General features: G+C 41.1%; 1 protein-coding gene across 1 annotated transcript in view; it reads left to right on the top strand.

Annotated features, from left to right (window-relative positions):
* LOC308704513 (uncharacterized protein) overlaps positions 1-17,963 on the top strand; it is a gene marked incomplete at its 5' end in the record, with an annotated part of 108,097 nt that overhangs the window by 60,947 nt on the left and 29,187 nt on the right. Inside the window, 3 exons of the mRNA XM_081388884.1 lie at positions 4,011-4,173; positions 4,298-4,482; positions 4,596-4,754. Of these exons, the coding sequence (XP_081245010.1) occupies positions 4,011-4,173; positions 4,298-4,482; positions 4,596-4,754 (507 nt within the window). The remainder of the gene's footprint in view (positions 1-4,010; positions 4,174-4,297; positions 4,483-4,595; positions 4,755-17,963) is intronic.

The raw sequence follows: 17,963 nt of genomic DNA, 5'->3' as shown, positions 1-17,963 counted from the left end.
TATACAGACTAAGCTACTGAAAGAGATGCTTCCAGAGGTCATAGATCCTCTTCTCAATATCATTTATTTCATATTTGTCAATAGGATACGTACCAAAACTTTTTAGCTGGATATTATTAAACCGCTTATTAAAAAAAACCTCAGCTTGATCCTACAGAATTAGTCAATTACTGCCCAATTTGGAATTAACCCTTTTCTGTCAAAGATAATGAAAAAGCAGTATCCTCACAACTATGTTCCTTTTTAGAAAGAAATGGTATCTGTGAGGATTTCCAGTCAGGATTTTACAAATTATTTGCTCTTATGATCTGATCATGGTTGTATCTCTCTAGTAGTTTTACTGGATCTTAGTGCTGCATTTAATACTATCGACCACAATATTCTTTTGAAAAGACTCTTAGAATTAGAATTAGATTAGTAGAATTGCATTGGCATGGTTCAAATCATACTTGTCTGACCATTATCAGTTTGTAGCAGTAAAAGAGGTGTCATATCGATCATATCGAAAGCAGGCTGATGATCAGGCTCAGTACTAGGACAGTTGCTTTTCATCCTGAACATGCTACCCTTTTGAGATATCATTAGGAAGCAAGGCATTAGCTTTCACTGTTACGCCGAGGATACTCAGCACTATATTTTATTGCACCTCGACAAAACTTACCAATTCAGAAAATTAACGGAATGCATAGCTGATATAAAAAAATAGATTAGTCATTTCCTACAACTTGATTCTCAAAAAATAGAGATTCTAATTATTGTACCAAAAACCTCTGCACCTAATAACCTAGAACACTGTCTGACACTTGATGAATGTTCTGTCAAGTCTTTGTCATCAGTTAGAAACCTGGGTGTGCTCTTTGATACCAATCTTTCATTTGAAAGACACATTTCTAGCATCCATAAAAACGCATTCTTCCATCTTAAAAATATATCTAAACTACAACATATGCTCTCAACTAGGGCTGGAAATGGTTGAGATTCACTGGGGGGGACTCTAGTTGGGAAGGTTTTTTATTATTACTGATGCAAATTTTTATTTTTTTTAAGAGTTAGTTCATTTTCTGTCGCGCTTCAGAATGAGAGAGACGGCAGAACGCGCATGTTTATTTCCCCCCCCCCCCCCCCCCCCGTGTAACCCCCCATTACAAGCCCTGCTCTCAATGACAAATGTGGAAAAGTTAGTTCATGCATTCATAACCTCAAGGCTGGCTTAATACTAGATTACACTACTGGTGGTAGATCCTATTTAGCACCAAAACTCTGGAACAACCTTCCTGGCATTGTTCAGGAAGCAGACACACTACAAACTAAAAACACATTGCTTTAACCTGACATATACACAGCACATTATCAATTTCTATAATTCAAGTCATGTAAAAGGATTATTTGGCTGCATAAATCAGGTCAGCCGGAACCCTTATCCCAAGGTTTACTGTAGTCAGCCGGGTCCAGGCCAAATCCAGAACAGATGAAGGTGACTTGACTTGACTCGACCTTATAAATACTGTACATTCATGGAACCATATGATTGACTAATTAAGTCTTATAAATCAGTTTATAATGGATTATGAGCATGCACATTGAAAAAGCAAATGCATAAGTAATTATAAAAATAATATAAATAACTATAACTGTTCTTGCAGCGTCGGTCTTAATATTAGGGGTCTTAGGGGTCCCCTTTCAGTCGGTCATGTTTGACGTACCGACGTATTGGGATGTCGTCAGAGAGCCCCAATCGTCTTTGAGTGTAAACTGAACGAGCCAATGCACATTGGTGTGTGAGATTTGATTCATGCACTCCGCCCCACAGCGTAGGTATAAATAGTAAGCGGATGCAAGCACCAGTTGTCTTTCGCTTCAGAGCTGAACAGATCTTCTTTATGCAGTCTCTGAGAGTGTTGAATTCAACGAGTGTGTCGAGCGTTCTTCAGGAAGAAGCCTCTCCAGCAGTGTTGGTGTCAAGGGCGTCTTCAAAGAGATCACTGTTTTAATAACAGCTGAGTGAGTTAATTCCTGAAAGAGCAAACGTGTTTCTGGATGCGGTCGTTCCCTGGCGCAGGCTGATGATCATGAACACTGCAACACATGCCTGGGTATTCAGTAAGCTGAAGCAGCATTTGTGGATGACTCATGTTCTCACTACGGGAACATGACAATCTCTGTGTAACGGTCGAGACTCCTATACCTTAAAAGAGGTGGGATCCCCTTTCCTATGCCTCAGTATAGTTCCTCTTCCTATTCTCAACCCCAAAAAAGGGCTACTTGGACGAATAGCCAGGGTGACTTGAGGATAACAGTGAGGGCTTCCCCGCCCTTTACCCAATCCCAATGGGTCCCTCACTCCTCACAAACACCACAAGCCGTGGAGATTTCGATTGATCACATTGGCTCCTCTCATGACCAGCCAGTCATTTCATTTGGAGCTCCTCCTGCCGACCAGATGCATTGGAAGGTGAGCTTGAATCTGCGCTACCCCCTTCTGGGAGATTAGATTTACCCGAGCCTGATCCAGAATTGATGGCTATGCTTTCCTGGGCCACCAGGATAGTCTGGCTTGAGTGGAACCGATCGTGTCTCGAACCCTCGAGGTTGGACGATTGTTATCTCGAGTGCTGGTTCTCAGCACGCCGCCCCAGTGCCTTTCTTTCCGGAAGTGCATAAGGAGGTTACCAGGTCGTGGACGACACCTTTTTCTGCCAGAAACAGAGCTGTTACCTCCTCCCCCTCACTACCCTTAGCTAAAGGATATGTGGGTATTCCTCCGGTTGAGCGGTCTGTCGCGATGCAACTGTGCCAGCGACCACTTCTTCCTAATGGGTAATCCGCCTCTTCCCCGGGTAATCCGCGTCTCCCATCCAAGGCCTGTAAGTTCTTGTCCGTTCTCACGTTCTCAAAGGCTTACAGAGCACGAGGACAGGCGCTTCCTCCTTGCAGGTCCTGCAAGTCCATCAGGCCAAAGAACTCATGGATATGCAGGGTAGCCCTGACCGTGAGCTTATGGGTGAGCTCCGTACAGCAACTGACCTTGCCCTCCGGGCGACAAAGGTTGCCACACATTCAATTGGTCAGGAAATGTCCACACTTGTGGTCCAGGAGTGCCATCTCTGGCTGAACCTGGCAGACATGAGGGAGACCGACAGTATCGGTCCCTTGCGCTGGGCCGCCTCAAAAAGCCTCTACTTGGCAAGCTCAAATTGGTCCGTACAGACAACACTGTGACTGTTGCGAACATAAACAATCAAGGTGGTCTATGCTCCCGCCGCATGTTGCAATGCGTCCGCCATCTCCTCCTATGGAGTCAGCAGCATCTGAGGTCACTTCGTGCCACTTACATTCCAGGCCTGCTCAATCGCGCAGCCGAAAAGCTCTCACGATAGCCTGTGGTTTCTGGAGAGTGCAGACTCCATTCCCAGATGGCCCAGCTGATATGGGGCAACTTCGAAGCTGCACAGGTAGACCTGTTTGCCTCTCCGGGCTCATCCCATTGCCAGTTATTCTACTCCCTGAACCTCGGGGCCTATGCAAGTATGCGCTTTCCCCAGTGAGCCTTCTCACACGGACACTGTGCAAAGTCAGGGAGGAGGATTTGCTACAGTAGTTGCCCCTTATTGGCCCAACCTGGTTCCCAGAACTCATGCTCCTCTCGACAGCCTCTCCCACGTCTTGGTTATGCATGTAACCCTCGTTCCCTGAAGGGGGGATGGGAGATGTACGTCCCATCGCCACAACTGCTGGACCACCGCTGACGCCGGGCTCCTGCTCGGCTCCTCAGTGAAAGACAACTGGTGCTTGCATCCACTTCCCATTTATACCCGCTCTGTGGGGTGAAGCGCGAGATGCAAATCTTTTGCTGTTTTAGCTTCCTTCATCAAGGTTGTGTTTTGCAGAAATGTTGTCAGAGTCACATATTTCCAGTGAGCCTGGTTTGACAAATAGCCTGCTCGAGAGACAAAGGAAAGAATGCGATGTTGTAATAAAGGAAAAAAATATTGTCTTTTAATCCTGACTAGGAGAAAAGTATGTATCGTGCCACCGACTTCCTCCTAATACGGGCTGGTGATCTTAAAAGACCCTATGCATTAGCCATTACGGCATACTGCTTGTCTATCTGCCTCACTGACCACACTCAAGCACTGTCAGCCTGGAAGAAACTCAAACGTCTTGCAAAACCAGGTATCATACCATATACTGAATTGTTTATGGAAGTACTTTATTAAAGAGACTCATCTATTTAAGTCATTCATTTGTGTTATTTCTGTAAATTCTTTCTTCTCACCTGCTCAACTGAACCGATTAGAGGGAGAGTGTCTTGTGTGGAAAGATGACTTCAATATGCGACTGGTAAATGAGGCGTTAACAGTAGAGACCACCGCATACGCTCTCATGACTGCTCTAGAACAGAATGACTTAATAACAGCACATGCTGCCGCATGCTTCTTGTCTTCACAAGAGAACTATGAAGGAGGTTTCAAATCAACACAGGTGGGTCTAATGCGACTGAATGAATTTTTTCAGGGTTCCTGATGCCAAAGAATATCTGAATATCTGATATTATAAAATGAGAATACTAATTATACTGTTCAAACACACTTTAGGATACTGCCGTGGCTTTGGAAGCCCTCACAGAGTATGCACTGAATATACCACAAATCCCCATCACTACAGTCAACGCACAGTTCACCGTTCCAGGAAGGTCTGAGATGGAGAGGCTGCAGTTGGACAAAAATGAAAAGAAAGTGGAAATAGAATTAAAGGTAAACGGACTGAGCCTGTAGCTAGCTAATATAACCAGATCAGCCTTTGATGCTTGAAATTTTGCTATCCCACCACCGGGATAGCCTCTGTTGTAATACGGAATACAGTGATATTTTTTATATATATTGACTCGTCCCGTATTATAAGGATGGGTTTAGCAAGCGATTTTTATGTTGGTTAAAGGAAACCAGCCCCAGCCGACAGATCACCAACGACACAAAAACTAAATTCCACAAAAAATGATTTATTTTAAAGTGGAAAGAATAAATAAATTAAGGAGCAATGGCTTCAGGGTGCTCCAAGGCCAAAATAATAAACAAAATAAACTTATAAACAAATATATCTAAATTACCTAATCAGGGAATAAACAAAATTACAAAGTAACTTCCCTAACTCCCTATAAATAAACAAATCACAAACCCAGTCAAAATAAATGGCAGGACACCCCTACGCTCCTAAAACAGAACCAAATGAAATCATCATACACAAACAAAAACAAATTAGACAACAAACAACTGAAGGTTTTGGGATCTGTCGACGGGAGGAGGAATCCGGAGCTCTTCACGCCAACAAGCCAATGCCAGAATAAGCTCGCCATCTTCAGTAAGCGCTGCCCTTTTAAAAGCGGCAAATCAGTAGATCCACCAATCAGACTCCACCGACGACAGCCAATCCCTGCACACATATGCAAAACAACTAGAGCCCGACCGATATGGATTTTTGGGCACCGATGCCGATACCGATAAAAAAAAAGCCAGATACCGATATATCGGCCGATATTATTTATGTGTATATTATAATACAGTAGCAATATTATTTATGTGTATTATAGTACAGTAACAGTAAGTTTGGACACACTTTACAATTGGTGTGTACAAACTTTTGATGGCTACTAGAGCCCGACCGATAAAGGATTTTGAAGGCCGATACCGGTACAAATATTTGTTGGTTTTAAATTTATTTTTTATTTTTTTCAGAAACGCGCAACAAAACATTAACAAATTTCCTTAACATTAGTTATTTGTAGTTATTTATGAGTTTTAACTAAAATAATATGATAATGCATTTTAAAAAGAAACTTGTTTCTTTTATTGTCACAACAGAACAGAGGAACATCAAAATATATTAAAGTTCTGATAAATAAAATGTATAAAAATACAAACTTAAGATTTTTTTTAAGACTAAACGTTTAGTCCTTTGAACAAAAACAACAATTTCACATTCAAATTGACAACAAATTCAAATTGTCATAATTTACTCTCTCAAGTTGTTTTTTTCTTCTGTTGAAAATAAGTTATTTGGATGAATGTGGGTAACCAAACAGTTGATGTACCCCAGTGACTTCCATAGTATATTTTTTTTTCTTTGGAAGTCAATGGGGACCAGCTACTGTTTGGTTACCCACATTCTTCAAACTATTAATATTAGAAAAATATTAGAAGGAAATTAATACAGTTGGAACAACATTAGAGTGCCTGTAAATAATGAGATCATTTTTATTATTGGGTGAACTATCCCTTTAAGGACAAGCGGCAATGTGTTTACAATTGCTACTGTCTCTTTAAGAGCTGAGCACGACACGTCTAATGTACACGCATTTAACAAGCAGATTTTCTCTCAATTTTTGCCTTTACTTTAGACAACCGACTTTGTTTATGTAAGTCTTGTGTGTATTTAACAGTATTAGCACAATAATACTCGAAAGATAACTTAGTCCAGTATCCAGGTACTGGTAGAAAGGCTTTTAGTGCATGTGAGCTTCACATGTACGCGCTGAGAAACGCACACGTTAGAACAGCGCATCAGTATTTAAAATTAAATGTTTAACCGACAAAGCATTAAAGCACATGCACATTATGAACTTTTGTGAACTGCAGTGTTAACATTTTATGTGAATATAGCCTACGTCGCGTTGTTCCGCTTCACTCTCGGCTTATTTAACCGCAGCAAAACTGGACATGAGTCACGAATTTTGTCATCCTTATTTGAGTTAAGAGAACTGATAGGGATGTTCTTTTAATTGTTATTCAAGCAATGTATGTCTCGTGAGTCGTGACCAACTCACCATGAACACACTTCACCGCTGATCTCACTCGCGGTTCTCTCTGCCCGACTCGGGCTGGATCAGGTTGCAGTCAGAATGTGAGGCGCGTTATACACGAGTGTTGCCAACAGGGACGGTGTAGAGTGCCCTCTGGTGGACTAACTATACAACGGCAACCCTCATAACATGGTTGAAGGGTGTTTTCGTCCGTTTTTATTTTATTTTTGAAATATTAATTTATCGGCCGTTATAAATGCCGATACCGATAGTTTTGAAAATGCCTAATATCGGCCGATAATATCGGCCTGCCGATATATCGGTCGGGCTCTAAAAACAACACCCACACAAAACAGATACCTAGGATCGTAACAATATATATATATATATATATAAATATATATATATATATATATATATATATATATATATATATATATATATATATATATATAAATATCACTGTATATCACTCTATATATATATGTAAAATGGCGGGTGAAAATGGCAGCGTGAAGTTGACAGTGTGAGTGAATCAGTCCGTGAACAATTGTCTTTAAACATGTAATTTAAAGTGCATCTCGTTTAATACTACATAATTTCTACTCGAAAGCCCCTTTTGATAATTTAGGGGTCTGTTTTGTCACTTATTTATTTTTTATTCTGCTTTTGGGATGTTCATTGTCGTGAATTAGGCCTATCCTTTTATTTCGATTTTGTTTAGTTAGGCCTTACATTCGAGTTACATGCTCGAACCGTTGGAAGAATTTTTTAACTATGGCAAAAGATAAAAAACGTAAATCTAAGCCGATGGATTCATCTTTAGATCTTGGTGCAAGTGTGACTGTGGACTTCGACTCCTGCTCTGATTCAGTTGTTCCTCTACCTGAAACCATCGCGCAAAAAAGGAAGGAATGATGATGATGATGATGAAGATCTGCATTCCCCTTTAGCCATGATGATAATAACATCACTCAAATCTGTCATTAATGAAAGAGCCGACATCCTTGATAAAGGCATCGAAGAAGTGAAGGTATCAGTCGAATTTCTGGCAGAAGAAATTAAAGATGTAAAGGGGAATGTGGCGCGAGTTGATAAGCGGGTGACAAATGCTGAAAGACGAATCTGTGAATTGGAGAATAAAGTACAGGATCTCTCCAGATACAAAAGGAGATGGAATCTGCGGCTCCACGGTTTACCCGAAAAAAAAAAAACACCAACCACAGAAGTCGATGGATTTATCAGGCAGAAAGTTCTGGATATATGCAAGGCTCTTGTCCCAGCTTTTGCTGGTAAATCTCACGAGTTAATTAATGTGGTACACTGTTTGGGAAGAGTGAGGAGCGACGGCACTCTGCCCTCTGGTAAAAAAAAAAACCTTGCGGAATTATTCTTCAGTTCACAATGCGTTATTTTCGGGATGCTCTCTGGAAAGCCGCAAAGAACTCTCCTTATCTTGCTACGCACCACTTGCGTTTCGCAGAAGACTTGTCCCCCGAGGATCGTGTGCAGCGCAACAAACTTTGGCCACTTGTTGAGAGAGCCCGTTAGCAAGCTTACTTCGTTGGTCCAAACGATGGCAAAGAACTTCATTTGCAAGACATGGAGGTTGTTGAATGATTTGGATTTGATGATGTTGCTAGTGGTACTGTTCTGCCTTTTTTGTCATGTGTCTGAGTCTGACTTAAGTAACAGTTCTCAATCTTCAGAATGCTTACTGAAAGATTAACAGACTAGAAAAAGTCACTTTGAGGGGCATCTGCGGTTGGTGTTTTTTTTTTCTTTCTTTTTTTTAATGACCCCAACCTTGTTTATTTACGAGTAATTTTCTCATTTACAGGATTTCATGGACTGAATCACTTGTTACAGTTCTGGTGTCATATTGTTCTAATGTTTCCTAAACTTTCTGTTTGCTCAATAACGCACAAGGGTTATGTAATGACTTCAAACGTAAAGCTATTTTTCTGTATGCTAAATCTCTTAGCTCTTATTTTTGTTTTATACAAGAGTCTCATGCAAACTCTAGCGATTTTAAAGGAGTCATAACCTGCAATTTTCCCTTTTCCACGAGAATCAATGTATGTTATGATTGCCTAACGATTATACACTGGCCGGGAAGCCGATATTTAAAAGTGAAGCGTTTGTTTACCTCAGGGTAAATAAACCAGCGCGCGTGCACGCGCACTCAAATACGAGATTTTGATTTCAGTCCCGTCTTGACGTCATGACGGGGCAGGATATACCATATATGGACACCGCAAACCTATGCCGCGGGAAGCCCACCCCTCTCCCCCTCATATTCAGTTCAGTCGAGAAAGATGGAGAAACGAGTACACACCTGAGTTGCTCTTGACTGCCACAAATAACATGTAAATGTGTTTTCTCTACGAAAAACGGATCAAACTATCAGGGACCACTGGATGAAATTCATTTTTAATGACGCTGTCCCAACAACCCTTTCAACTGGCTTATCGTTAGGAGTCTGCGCTAAACATTTCACACAGGAATCATACACAAATTTGAGGCAATATCAGGCGAAGTTGGCCTCGAAGCTCTGTTTGGAAAAAGGTGCAATTCCAACCATCAGAGACTTGCCTGAAATTGAAACGGTAAGTTTTTATTGCTCTACTGTGTGTAACAAACAGCAGCTAACTGCTAATGCGGCTATTGTATGCTAGTGGGAGTATTAGCTTCGAGGTAAACATGGGGAATGGCTGCTAACGTTACTTTGCAAACAACAAATGACTGAGATCATCATGAATTCGGCTATTGTTGTATATTGATTGCCTAACGCTTATACACTGGCCGGGAAGCCGGTCGCGGTCAGGTCGGGTTCATTCATAACTTGCGCCATGATGTCATTTTGGAATGATATGCTGAAGTTACCTGCGGTGTCAACCCCCCTCCTTCCTGCCACCAATCAACGCGCCCCTCATTTGCATTATTAAAATGACCGTCCACGACAGCCAAAATATCGCATCAGATCTCGCGAGACAATAATGCCTTCAGAAATAAGGGTCTGATGAGCTCTGTGTTTATTTTTTTTCCACTTTTCTTTTTTAGAAGGGCCTGAAAGACTATAATACAGCAGTAGGTATCCAAGGTAATACTAGGTTATGACTCCTTTAAGTTTTGGAAATCACAATGGGGTGATTAGTTGTTTTCTTCATATGGTTCTAATCTTTCAGCAGGAGTCTTAACTTTAAAGCACAAGTTTAAGGGTAAAATAATAGAGACAATCTCTGATCCTGAAGGTCACTTTCTTTTTTTATTAGTTACCTTAAATGATTGTATCTTTGTTCTGGATTTAACACTGCAAAAAATAACTCAAACTGTTTAATTCGATAGAAACATATTTAGACTATTTTAAATCTAAATATTTTACTTTGCTTATTATTTTTGGTGGAGACTTTAACCAAACTATAAACAGCTCTTTGGATAGATCACCACCTAGAATATCTAATGGATCATCAGGCCTCTGAATTGACTTCCCGTTTTGGTCTGACTGACATTTGGAGGGAAAAACATCCTCATGCTTCACAATTTACCTGGTCTAACAGATCTGGTTCATTGAGGTCTTGACATCTGGTTAATATCTGACTCTGATTACGTCAATAAGGTTGAAATTTTGCCTTATCCACTGTCCAATCATAAGTCTATTATTCTGTCTTTTGATAACCCATCTTACTCAAGAATATATAGTTCATAATGGAAACTAAACTCTGCTTTATTAGAGGATGAGGAAACTTGTCAATCTGTAATTAAGTGTGCTTGCTGAAAGCCAGCTCCTGCGCCTAGGCCCTTTGAGACAGAGACACCGTTCCAACTTTAAAACGTACGGTCAGTACCGGTGTAAGTTGCTCGCGAAGATGACATCACGAGTCCATGTCGTTTGTCCGCCATAGTGGATTGAACAGAAAGCAAAACTAAAGTTTCACAGGTCACAAATTTGGTCTGAACTTCACGAAACTAGACTTACATGATCCTTGGACCAAGCCTCACAAAAGTTACTAGAAGGATTTTTGATTTTTGGAAGTGTTTGCCCGTCACAGCCAAACGAAATCAGCGGCGTAGTCGCCAAACAGGAAGTCGTCCATATCTCAGGAACTCTGTCACGTATCGAAACCAAACATACATGAACTCGGGACTCCAATGTGAGGAAGCACAAGATCTGAATTTTCTTTTAAAAATGTGTTATTTCAGGCTAATAGACAAACCCATTTACCTATGTCTATGCAAGAGTTCACCTCACACTTTTAATGTTAATGCATTTAGACAGTAGGTGGCACTGTTGTATTACATTTCACAGAGCTGCCAAGTCAGTGTATAGACTGCATTCGTTTTTACTAGGTTTGTCTTAATAAATGCAGGCATGAATTTCGTTTTGTGCATTGGTCTAATTTAATCATCTGTATTTATTAATATATACAGATTTGTATGCATGAATTGTGCATTTCCAGTTCTCAAAGCAGTTAATAATAAAAAAATAAAATAAAAAAAAAAACCTTATACAAAATACATCATGCTCTTCTTCGATAACCGAACAAACAATTCATTGTCTGTGGCTGTGTTTGTGCGCACGGGAAATATGCTGCGCATAACAATAGAAAACCAGGAGAAACGCACAGTCACATGCTCAAACAATCAACAACGTCGCTCTAGAGGTGCGTTGTGGACTGCGAAGTGGACTTCACAGGGTTTTCCGCCATCTTAACTTAGATTCTAATCCGAAGGGAGCGAACATGTTCAGTTCGAAGGGCACTGCGCACGGCATAGGGAATAAGGGAACATCGATACATCACTTCACAGGAAGTGGAGAGCGATGATCACACACCCAACTGTCATTTCACGCACCACGTCATCACCAGTCAGACTAAATAGACTAAAAAAAGATGAACGACGCCCCTTCGCTCTCTTCCATTGATGACAAATGAAGCCGCCAGAGTCCCGATATGGCGCTGACATATTGGAACTTGAGTCTGCGCAGTAGCGATCTCGGGACCAGACCTGCGCAGTCGTGAGCAGGAAGTAAAGCCGCAAAATCAACGCTCCGCCCTCACTCTCGCAGAACGCATGCAGGGAGAGTGGATTCTGCACACTTTTTAAAAAATTTATTGCAGTACGACAAGGGGCTTGTTAAAACAAAGTAAATACAATCTCCTCAGTCCTCCGAAGATCCCGAAAAAAATGTCCGTTGGTGCTTCAGTGACTACTTCGCTCAGAGAACCTGTCAATCACAGCTGTCAATCATGAGGTTACACCACCGAATCACGTTATTAACTAAAAACCAACTTATTTTTGAAACAGACACTTGAACTTACATCAGTGAGATAAAAACAACAGCAAATGAAAGAAACCACCTTTGGAAAAAAGATATTTGAAGTGTAATTTAATTGTTTAGTTGATCTTACGTCCCGTTGAATAACACAGGGAGGCGGGGCTTATGACCTAAACTAGGACCAGTCACTGGGGGGCGATCGAGACATTTTGGCTTCACTTTTCAGGGCTTGTGCGGCATGCTTGGTCATAACTAAGGATGGAGGAGTTTACATATGTGTGTAAGTAATACATTTCGCCATTGTTATACAAATGACAGTATTTTTAACGGTTATTGTTGTGAATATTACATACTATTTTTGATGATTATAATTTACCTCAGTGAATGCAGCCAGCTTAGCTAGTTTGTGAAGTAAAGTGATTTTATTTTAGGTAGTTGTAAAATAGTGCAATATAATTGTAAATATATAATATAATAATAAAAATTAAAATATGGATGTAGTCCTATATATATTTATGTTATATAATCTCCATAATCTCCGTCGTTGACTTTCTTTAATGACATTTGCAGGGCGTTTCAAATGAGCAGTTATTGTCAGTGAAGTCCACTTCAACTGATATACCGTGCTCAGGGAGTAGGGGAGCAGTGAACACTGCATATGGACCCTGTCGAATGGAACGCACATTAGATGTGTAAAAACAAGTGGAAAGCGCGACCCCGCCGCTGTCTCCTTTCCACAAGCGTTTGTTCTCCTGTGGCGTCTGTTGTTGCTAAGCAACCATGAACTGCACTCTCCATGATGACAAGAGCTGTGTCTGAAATCGCTCCCTATCCACTATATAGTGCACTATTTACTAGGGTGTCGGCCATTTTGTAGAGGTGTCCGAATTCTGAGTAAACGCATCATTCCCTCCATTCTTCACTACTTTTACCCAATCCTCTCTGAATTCGAGTGTACATACGATGTACACTTGCTGAGACACTATTTCCCACAATCCAACACGATAAGCGCGAATGAAAAATAAACAAAAATGTCACCATGGCAACGGTGCATGCGAGTTAGAAAACAATCATTTATAAGACCAGAGGCCTGGTTATTTATTTATATATACCGTTATATCTATATTTGAAAAATCAAATGTGTTGTGTAGTGTTTTGTTCTCTTTTATTTTCACATATAAATGTAAAAAGTAAATAAATATGACAAGCAAGTGTTTTTTTTTTTATCAAATAACGCAATAAACGTGAAAAATACATACATACAATTGTTACATACAATTCATACAGCCAAAAAAAGGAAATATTAAAGATGGGTAGGTAATGTTTATGACAAATTGTCTGAGCTCTCTGGCGCGTGATAATTATGTCAGCGTCCGAATTCTTTGCTGATGTAGTGCACTCAACTGCCATTCACTATACGGGATGAGTGAACGAGTGAGCAGTTTCAGACACAGCTAAGGAAGTATCAGCAAAAGATTAATAGATTTCTAGCCCTTGCATTAGCTTTACTACTAGATATATTTATGGAGATGGAAAATAATAAGGCGCCCTGTACAGCTATGATCAGCTGTTGGGCCGAGCATTCAATGTTGTTAAGCTGCAAGCTGATGGTTCGTTGCTGCCGCGCTCTATCACGCGCACACCATAAAGAGCAATTTGTTTTTTAATGTTTCAATTTCGTGATTAAAATGACATAATTTGGAAGCGGATAATTTCTTCATAAACAGCTCATTATGACTCAGTGTTAGAATGCTGCACCTACACTCGATAGTGTGAATAAGATCAGCGCAACGCAGACCACTGCATTGACAGGGTAAAACATATGATCTGTCTACGGCCAGGGCTCAGCGGAAGACAGAAAATGCCGGTCCAGCGCTGATTGAGGAATTAAATTCAAAAATAAAAGACAGTTTTACATCTTTTTTCTCGCATTCTCGCATTTTTTCTCGCATCTCGCATCTATCCACTACCTGCTAACGTTAGTGCACTGCACCCGAGCAAGCACACTTTGCAGTTCCTCCGGAAATGCATTTTTCTAGTTTCTAAAATTAATTTATTTTTTATTAGCTCAAACTGAAAATAATTTTGGTTCTAATTGGGAGCTATTAAAATACAATATTAGGTTAATATTATTCAAAGTTTGATCTCAAAAAGCCAAGCAATACATATTAAAGCGTAATCATCTCAATTTTATCTTAACATAAATGGAGTGGTTTTAAAAGATCATAAAGACATTTCTAAGTATTGTGAAGAAGTTTATAAAAATCTTTATCGTTCTGGACACTCTCAACAAAATTTAGATTTATTTTTTAATTCTCTTGACTCAGACCGTATTTCCAAAATTGATGATATTGGCAAAAGTCTGTGTGAATCTCCTATGAAAGATATTTCTGAGGCGATCGACGAGCTTAAACTTAATAAATCTCCTGGAAATGATGGTCTGAGTGACCACAGAGTTCCATAGGAAATTCTCAAATATTCTTTCTCCATTTCTTCTCCAAGTATATTTAGAAAGCCTACACAAGGGAACTCTCCAAAGCTCTATGACTATGAATTGATCCCTAAACCTCAAAAGGTTGAAATTAGGTTTACCTTTAAGCTTATTAAATAATGATTACAAAATACTAGCCATGATTTTTGCTAAAAGAATTAAATGTGTTTTAGATAATATAATTGATGACTTTCTCTCAGGTTTCATGAAAGACAGACTTATTTCAAATAATATTAGACTTGTTCTTGATATTTTAGATTACTCGGATCTGATCCCTGATGACGGTTTCTTGTTTTTTCTTGATTTTTATAAAGCTTTTGATTCTGTTGAGTTTCCTTTTATTCTTAAATCTTTGAATATTTTATTTTTGGCCCCAACTTTATCAATGCAATTCAAACTTTGTACAATAACGCCAATGCTTCAATTAAATTATAGCATAGTATTACTCATTACACATTTAATATAGACAGAGGCATCTGTCAAGGCTGCCCAATATCGCCGTATCTTTTTCTGCTCCCTATGCAATTATTAGCCATCCACATTCAAAATAGTAATTTGAAAGGTATCTCTGTTGCAAACCAATCAATATTAATAAGCCAATTGGCTGATGACACAACTCTTTTTCTGAAAAATAAAGATCAAGTTTCTGTAGCCTTAAATATAATTGATCTCTTTTCATCTGCTTCTGGTTTAGTTCTTAATCTTCACAAATATGAACTTTTATTTATTAAACATTCCACTGATGATAGTCATCATGATTCATGTCAAATCCGAAGTTAAATACTTGGTATAATTAATAAATAATAATATAATGGGTATAATTATATGTAAAGATCAGAAAAAAAGATCAAAACTGAACTTTGAACCTCTTATTCTTTCTATTCAACGCAAATTAAATTTTTGGTTACAGCGTGATTGTCTATAACAGGTAGAGTATTGCTTTCCAAAGCAGATGGGTTATCTCGGGTTATCTATCCTGCAATGGCTCTGGATGTTTCTGTGGAGATTTGTAGAATTTTGGACAAAATGATAGTAAACTTTGTTTGGAAATCTAAGAATCATTTATTTAAAAAGAGTGTTATAATAGCTGATCGGACAATGAGTGGTTTTGACTTAGTGGACTTTTCCACTCTTAATAATTATTTCAAGGTAAAGTGGATACAATCTTTTTTGAACAATCCTACATCTTTTTTGGAATATTATCGCAAATTATATTTTCAGTTCAGTTGGAGGTTTGCATTTTTTGTTGCGCTGCAACTATGACATCACTAAAATACCTTTAACTCTTTCTAGTTTTCATAAACAAGTTTTAATATGCTGGTCCCTAATATATAATTATAATTTTTTCTCCACATAGCTATTTTATCCGGAACAACCAAAATATTAAATGTAAAAATAAATCTCTTTTTTTAAATAATTGGTTTGATAAAAATATACTTTTAGTGAGTCAGCTTTTAGATGAAAGAGGTGTCTTGCTCTCTTATGAACACTTTATGCAAGAATTCTCTCTTCGAGTCCCCCCAAGAGAATGCCATTGTTTTTGCAATTCCTGATAGTGTAAAACCTTTAATCAAAACTGGCCCTAAAGTTCCTTTATGCTCTCCACCTATATTTGACAACACTAATCTTTTTATTGATCAATGTCCTCTCAGCAGATTGTCTAACAAGAAAATTCGACAACTGGTCTGACTTCCTCCATTGAGAAGACTTCTCCAAATAAACCCTAAGGGCTCTGACTGGGCAGAGCAGGTGAAGTCTCCCCTTTTCCGCCATCCCATGAGGCGGAGGATGGAAGGCCTGAAGAACCACTGACCGTGCCACATTTGATGGCACCTTGGGCACATAGCCCGGTCTAGGATGTAAGATGGCCTTAACTCCGCCAGGGGCAAACTCCAGGCAAGTTGGCGTTATAGCCAAGGCCTGGAGATCCCCCACTCTCCTCAGAGAAGTGATAGCAAGGAGAAAGGCCACCTTAAGGGGTCAGGTTCTTTGCCTCAGCCGACTCCAGTGGCTCGAAAGGGGCCTCAGCCAACCCTTCAAGTACCACCGCCAGGTCCCAAGTTGGGACTCTGGAGCAAGCCGCAGGCCTCATCCTCCGAGCCCCACGGAGGAAACTTACAACCAGATGGTGCTTCCCCAAGGGCCCATCACCTACAGGCGAGTGGAAAGCCCCAATGGCAGCCACATACACCTTAAGTGTGGACGGGGTAAGACCGGTGGAGAAACGATCTTGGAGGAACTCCAGCACTGAAGCCACTGGGTAGTTAACTGGGTCCACCTCACGCTTTCTACACCAAGTGGAAAACACATTCCACTTCAGGCTGTACAGTCTCCTGGTAGAAGAAGCCCTGGAGCTGAGTAGGGTCTCGACAACACCTGCTAACAGGCCAGCCTCTAGGTAATGGGCCCCCTCAGGGGCCAGACCCAGAGGTTCCACAGCTCTGGCTAGGGGTGAAATATTGTGCCCCCTGCCTGCGACAGCAGATCCCTCCTCAGAGGGACCTGCCACGGGAGGCCGTCCAGCAGTGCTACAATGTCCGAGAACCTTACCCGGGTCCGCCAGCGGGGTGCTACTAAAGGTATACTGATCCCCTCCTGGCGGACCCGCTCCAAGACTCCCGGGAGCAGCGCGATTGAGGGAAATGCGTACAGACGCAGCCTCGGCCACGTCTGCATCATGGCTTCCAGCCCCAGCGGAGCTGGATGCCTGAGAGAGAACCACAGTGGACAGTGGGATGTCTCTTGAGACGCGAAAAGATCCACTTCCACTGGGCCGAATCTCACGCACATGGCTTCCACCACCTCTGGGTGGAGTCGCCACTCCCCGGGCCTCAGCCCCTGCCTCGACAGGATGTCTGCTCCCTGATTTTGGTCCCCGGGGACGTACATCGCTCTGAGAGACGACAGTTTCCCCTGGGACCACAGAAGAATCTGGTGTGCCAGTCTGCATAGAGGGCGCGACCTCAGACCCCCCTGATGATTCAGATACGCGACTACAGAAGTATTGTCCGAGCGTATCAGGACATGGTGGCCGCGGAGGTCCGGGAAAAAGCTCCTCAGAGCTTTGTAGACCGCCAGCATTTCCAGGCAGTTGATGTGCCAGGAAGAATGCCGGGTCTCCCACAGACCTCTCGCAAAGCGGCCGTCCATGACCGCGCCCCAACCAGTGAGGGAGGCATCTGTTGAAACGGTTTTCCGGCAACATGATGCTCCCAGCACCGGTCCCTGGGACAGGAACCAAGGTTTCCTCCATATGACAAGGGAACGAAGGCATCTGCGCATTACCCTGAACATACGGAATGGATTTCCCCTTGGGGAAAACCCCTTGGCTCTCAAGCACCACTGTAGGGGTCTCATGTTTAGCAGGCCAAAAGGTATGACGTTGGACGCTGCTGCCA

Source organism: Scardinius erythrophthalmus (assembly GCF_964197995.2).
Source record: "Scardinius erythrophthalmus genome assembly, chromosome: 16".
Classification (NCBI taxonomy): domain Eukaryota; kingdom Metazoa; phylum Chordata; class Actinopteri; order Cypriniformes; family Leuciscidae; genus Scardinius; species Scardinius erythrophthalmus.
This window is presented reverse-complemented; position numbering and strand designations above follow the sequence as displayed.